The following is a 6,472-nucleotide window of genomic DNA, read 5'->3' as shown; positions in this document are numbered from 1 at the left end:
CCGCGTCGGTGGGGCTGGGGGGTTAGGGGTGCGGGCCCCGTCCGTCTGACCGTGGCGTTAGGGGTGCGAGCCCCGTCCGTCTGACCGGTGCGTCAGAGGTGTGAGCCCCGTCCGTCTGACTGGTGCGTTAGGGGTGCGGGCCCTGTCCGTCTGACCGGTGCGTTAGGGGTGCGAGCCCTGTCCGTCTGACCGGTGCGTTGCAGGGTATTCTGGGATCTGGCTTCGCCCTGAAGGTTCAAGAGCAGCACCGCCAGAAGCACTTTGAGAAGAGGCGGAACCCAGCTGCCGGCCTGATCCAGGTGAGGCCTTTCCTGTCCTCTGTGGGCAGGTGGTGTGGGGATGTCTGGCCAGTGTGTTGAGAAGCAACCTGGACACCTGAGGTCTCACAGCTGGCCGGTGGCATAACCTTGGGAGTGGCCTGGTCCCGTGGTACCACCCGGGTCTCCTGGTGGGCCTAGCACACCTGCTCTCTGACTGGGGCCTGGGTCTCTGGGAGGTGTCACTCGGGCAGTGGACAGCCCCTGCCTCGAGCCTGTCCAGGCCACTCGCCCAGCAGTCTGAGCACCCCGGACGTGAGCTGGACAGCAGGACCTGGTACCAGGCGTTCTTGTGGCTCCACCCCAAAGTCAGCCCTGCCCAGTGGCCTCGGAGCTGACCGATTGCTGTGCAGATGTGGCCTGGCCCCCCATGGTCGCTCTGGGCTGCAGATGTGGCCCTGGGGTCTTGGCCCTGGGCCTGACCCGTGCTGATGTGTGCAAGTGTTTACATACCCCTACAAAAACACAAAATGGCGTTTTTTTTTTTTTGATGCCAAAGAATATAAAGAACAGAATGCCTCATAATCTCACTCTACTTTTGACAATCTAAAAACGTTACCACAGGGGGCCAGCAGATGGTGTGGTGTTTAAGGCGTTGGACTTTCACATGGCTGACTGTGGTTTGAGTCCTGGACCTGGTGGCTTGCTTTCTCGCTTGTCTTTTCTCTCTCTGGTCAAATTAAAAAGTAATAACAATAATAGATAAAATTAAATAATTCTAAAAAAATGAAAACAAAAAAGTTACCACAGGGCCAGCGGGTGGTGTGGTGGTTAAGGCTCTGGATTCCCACATGGCTGACCACAGTTTGAGTCCTGGACCTGATGGCTCGAAAATCATGCTGGGTGTGTGTGTGGGCCCAAGATCCCAAGAGGAGCCTGGAGGAGGAGGGATCGCAGCATGGCCATCCCTGTGGGGGCTAATTGCTCACTTTCCCTCTCGCTGTCTCTCCCGGCAAGCGGACACCCTATGGCAAAAACCTTAAAAAAAGAAAAAGTTGGCAGATGTGTGTGTTACGTTAGAAGAGTGTAGGGAGAAGCGTGGACCGAGTGCTCGCCTCCCTGGAAGGGCACTCTTCTTTTCAAGTTTATTTATGTTGCCCCTACGTGTGCACACGCGAGAGCGAGAGACACCCTAAGGCATTTTCCACTGTGACCTGTGTCCAGCTCGGCTGGCCTGGCACGTGTGTGTGCCCATGTGCTCGGACACTGGGCTGCGCACCTCACGCTTCCCCCGTGTGGTCCTGTTGGGTTAGTGCTTGCCCCCCAGCCCCGCCTGGCCCTTTGAAGGTCACTTTTTTTAATTCTGCCTGAGAACGTGTGCTTGCTGCAGAGAGCAGGAAAGCCAGCAGTCACCCCGTGTGGCAATCATGCTGCAACGTAGCCTTCCTCCCCACCCCTCCAGGGTTCCAGTGCCTGCATGTGGGCCTGGAGTGGCCTGCCCACTGGGCTCCAGCCCTCACTGCGCAGCTGCACAGCGAGTCGGGCCCATACCTGCCAGGCCCTGGCAGGCAGGTCACTGTCGGCAGTGGCTCACACGTCCAGCAGAGCGTGGCTGTGGTCTGTGCCTGTTCGGAGACGTGGCCTCACGGGACAGGGTGCACACTGCCAGCGTCCATGGCTCGTCCTGCTGGGGTGTGCAGGGGGTCAGTGGAGCTGGAAGCTCTCTCTCGGGGGATGCAGAGGTCATGCACAGGGCTGCATGGAGCCCCTGGCAGAGATGGAGCGGCTTGGGGCAGGTCAGGTTTGTGCCAGTGTTGTGACCTCAGGCGACCCCTCCAGGGTGGGTACAAGCAGGGGCTGGCAGTAAGTCTGGCACAGAGTGAGGCTGTGCAGGACACAGGTGTGGGGGATGGTGGGGGTACCACAGGCCTGGGCAAGCTCTGGAGGGTCGGCAGGACTGAGCACGGGAGGAAGGGGGGAGCAGGGGTGTGGCGAGCCGGGAGGAAGCCTGCCTAGGGGTTGGATAGGAGTGAGAGGGTTCAGGCCCAAGAAGCAGGGGCCCAGGACCTGCCCCCCAGAGCCCTACTCCTCACCAGGAGAGTCAGGTGGAAGTTCACAGACAGGGTGTCACTGACAATGGCAGACTAGTGGTCTCCAAACTCTACCCCTCTCCAAAGCAGTTCAAATGTCGAGACTAGACAGACTCGGGACCAGCAGTGAGTGTAATGGCTATGTCGCTGGACTCCCACATAGTCAACCATGGTTCGAGTCCCGGACCCGGTGGCTTAAACTCAGGCTGGGCGCGTGTGCGTTCGTGCCCAAGATCCCGAGAGGAGAATGGAGGAGAAGGGGTTGCAGCGTGGCCATCCCCCCTGGGGGGTGATTTCTCGCTTTCTATCTCTCTGTCTCTCTCTCTCTCTGTCTGGCGAGTGCACACGCCCTATAGCAGAAAAAACAAACAAAAAAACTAGACAGACTCAGACCTGAAGCCCCGGACCTGATCGGAACTGCGTGACCACCAAGGCAGCTCTGTGGAGGAGGGAGAGGGACTGCTGAGTGCGAGCTGTTCCAGTGTGGCCGCCAGCCACTGCTCCCCTGGGTGGTAGCAGCCCTGGGACAGGATTGGCATTCGCAGTGTGACTTGCTGGTGTCAGGGGACGTGATTTGGACCTTGTGCCCAAAGACTTGCAGTTCGACCACTCTGACGGCTCTTGGAGGGTCAGTCTGGCCATGGCCTTTGTTCTGCCTTGAAGATTTCTCTGGGCCTCGGTGACCTCCCAGGCAAGTGTCTGTCAAAAGCATTCAAATATGACGAGGGATAGCAGATGGGATGGCAGATGGGACAGTGGGTGGGACAGCGGATGGGACAGTGGGTGGGACGGCAGATGGGGCCCCAGATGGGGCAGTGGATGGGACAGCGGATGGGACAATGGCTGGGGAGGCAGCAGACAGGTCAGAAAGCCTGAGGAAGAGGCTTGGGAGACGGCCCAGGGGACAGTGCCTCCAGGGACGGGCATCCCAAAGGCTGCACCATGCCCAGTGTTGGATGGGGGTCAGAGATCACCAGAAAGCCCTCAGGCCGACCCTCGGCCTCCAGGCAGGCAGGAGTGAAGGCCAAATCTGAACAGCCTGGGTAAGGTTGAAGGGATCCCACAAAACCCATCTGTGAAGACAGATGGAGTGTCTTTTCCCTGTGGTTCCAGGGGTTCGAGTCTCTTAGCTGGCCACTGAGCTCCTGCGACAGACTCTGGGGGGTCAACCAGGACAAAGCTGCAGTCTTGGTCAAGAACCGTAGCTTGGAAGCTTGGCACACAGGAAGCCACGACCTGCAACAGCAGCTCAAACCCTGAGGGAGGAGGACGGCCTGGTGTTCACTGAAACACGCAGAATGTCCAGCTTTAACGAGGAGCTAGCCGCCTCTGCAGATAGCACAGGGCAGTCCGCTCGCAGGACGGCCGAGTGGGGACCGTCCCACAGAATTCCTGACGTGCCACTCTGTGGCACTCTGGCCAGTGTCCCAGACGTGCCCAACAGCTAAAGGAAGGCCCGAGGGGGCTCCAGGGCGGGAAAGTGACAGCCACCCAGGAGAGAGTGGCAAGGGCTTACAGTGACGCAAAGGCTCCCACTGCAGCCCTGGAGTGAGTCTTTGCAAAGCTCAAGTACCCCGAGCACTGTGGTGTCTGCCTCTGGAGGGACGCACAGGTCTGTGGGACCGAGTGGGGAGTCCAGGGATAAACCTGGGCCTCCCTGGTCAGCTGACCTCCACGAGGGTATTAGGTCTACCCAACAGAGAGAGTGGTCCCTTCACAACCGTGCGGGGACACGTCTGTGGCTTTGCCTGTTGGGATTTAGTTCTTAATTCCTGATAGGGCTGTGCACAAAGAGTGGGAGAGGAGTCCTCCACACAGTCTGCTCCTGCCTCAGCCCCTCCTCGGCATGGGACCCGAGGACACGCCTGGCATGCCCCAGCTGGCCGGGCCATGGTTCGAACCGCGGTCGCTGTGTGAGGTCCTTGAGTAGCATATTACCACCGTGCCATGGAGCCAGCTCCTGGGTATCTGTTTATATTTTATCTTTTCAAGTATTATTTAATTTTATTCGTTATTTTGAGTCAAACCACCATTGACCATTGGGAGTCCAGCACCTTTAACTGCCGCACGACCTGCTGGCCCCTCGCTATCTGCTTTTAAAAGAATGAAATCTGACCCTTGTTTCATACCATGCACACAAATCAACCGAATGAGTCGGCGACATAAATACCAGCGGAAGCTGCCAGAGCCCTTGGAAGGTGAAGGTGTCCCCACGATTTCACCAGAAGCACGGGGGATGGAGACAGGATGCAGCAGCGTGGGGAGCTGCCGTGCGCTAGGGCCCGTCCATGTCAGGGCCTGTACCAGGTTACAGGCTGTGCTCCCGGCACAACCACCACAACGCAGACAGCCCCAGAGTCGCCGGGCGAAGGGTGTGGACGGCCCTCTCTCTGGAGAAGACGCACAAATAGCCCAGCATGCTCATGAAGAGCTGCCCAGTAACCTAGTCCTGGGGAAGGCGGTTCGAAACCACCAGGTGCCACCTCTCCTGCAGAACGGCCCTGCCTGCAGCCACAGGCTGTAGCAGGACCTGCAAAGTTGCCCGCCAGGGGTGGCCTGAGGGAGGGTCGGCCGAGGGCTGGTCCAGCCTGCCTGGACAGTGCAGGGCCGAGGCCCTCCTGGTGGCTGCTGCCTCCCCGGCCCTGTCCGCGGCTCCAGGCTGACGCCCCTCTCCCCTGCACAGTCGGCCTGGAGGTTCTACGCCACCAACCTGTCGCGCACAGACCTGCACTCCACGTGGCACTACTACGAGCGCACCGTCACCGTGCCCATGTACAGGTACCGCCGCCCGCCGGGCCTGCGTGTCAGCTCCGCGTTCACTTCCTTTGCTGCTGAGACCCATCTTTGGTGGTTTATTATTTTCATTGTTTTTGTGTCTTTTCATTTAAAAGGTATTTTTCGGAAAGGAATTCTGTGTGTGCTTTATTTCTGTCGGAATTTTGTTCTCATTCTGCGGCACGGGGCTTTGATTTTTTGCCTTCATTCCCTCACCCTGGGCTTAGTGTTCTCTGCTGGGATGGCTCCTGCCATGAGCCTCCTGGACAGCCAGTGAGCGAAGGTGGCCTTGGCCCGCCGTCCCCCAGGGCCCAGGTCCTGGTGGGGAGGCGGAGGGTGACCCGAGTCCCCAGGAGGCTCAAAGACTGGGAGTCTGATACCGGAGCCTGGACGGTGCATGGACACGTTGGTGCCCTGGGGCAGCAGGGGTGCCTGGGCTTCCTCTCAGGCCCTGTGAGTGCCAGTCGGGGGACAGCTTCCCATCTGGTCCCCTGGGCAGGCGACGGGGGGCAGGCGGGCAGGCCTGATGCCCAGCCCAGAACTCCTCTGTGAGGGGCACTTCCCTGTCCACCCCTGCTCCAAGGTGGAGAAGCTGAGCCTGACAGCTTTACCCTTCCCTGCCCCGGGGTGACTTCCTGGGGCTGTCCCCAAGGGCTGGGTGGGCACACAGTTCTGCAGGTCCTCTGCAGTGTCCTCATGGCTCAGGGGCCTCTCGAAGGTCCTGAGGTCAGCATCGGCTGGACAGGAGCCTGGTCTCACAGGAGCAAGTGCCCTGGGGACGTGGCTGGCTGCTGCTCCCAGCACGGCGGGAAGGCTGGGTCTGGAGCCTGACCTTGTTCCGGGCAGTGGGAAGGACCGCCTTGCGCTAATGTCCTTTGTTCTGTTCCCCCACTTTCCTCGACTGTTTTCTCGTTTTCTTTTCCTTACCCCGTTCTTTTTGAACTTTCTGTTCTTCCCGTGTGTGTGTGAAAACACGTGCAAGCTCGCAAACACAAACCTACGGTGCGTCCAGGTAGGAAACGCATGGACAGAGCGTGTGTGGTCTTCCCGTCTGCCTGGCGCGCAGGCCCGCCCTGCTGAGCATCGCCTGCACCTCTGTCCGTGGTCCCACGCTGGGTGTCGTCAGGCCTTGTCACTGTGTTCCCTCCCCCGCCTGACCCCATGACCCTTCCTTCCTGTGGCTGGACCTGCCCTCAAGGTGCCTCTGTCCTTCCTGCTTTGCCTGTCCCCACCCATGCCTGCCCTTACCCCGCCCCAGACAGCAGGTGTGGGGCGTGGGGCTAACACTTCCAGCTCAGGACCCCCTCCACCTCCCGGCTCAGGGCCCCCCCACCTCCCGGCTCAGGGCCC

General features: G+C 59.7%; 1 protein-coding gene across 1 annotated transcript in view; it reads left to right on the top strand.

The window, feature by feature from the left end:
- Positions 1-6,472, top strand: part of KCNQ2 (potassium voltage-gated channel subfamily Q member 2) — a gene marked incomplete at its 5' end in the record, with an annotated part of 52,517 nt that overhangs the window by 21,168 nt on the left and 24,877 nt on the right. The window contains 2 exon segments of the mRNA XM_027767722.1: positions 204-299; positions 5,031-5,125. Of these exon segments, the coding sequence (XP_027623523.1) occupies positions 204-299; positions 5,031-5,125 (191 nt within the window).

This window comes from Tupaia chinensis, unplaced genomic scaffold, assembly GCF_000334495.1.
Source record: "Tupaia chinensis unplaced genomic scaffold, TupChi_1.0 Scaffold144472_1, whole genome shotgun sequence".
Classification (NCBI taxonomy): domain Eukaryota; kingdom Metazoa; phylum Chordata; class Mammalia; order Scandentia; family Tupaiidae; genus Tupaia; species Tupaia belangeri.
The sequence above is the reverse complement of the archived record's forward strand: the minus strand, read 5'-3'. Positions and strand labels throughout refer to the sequence as shown.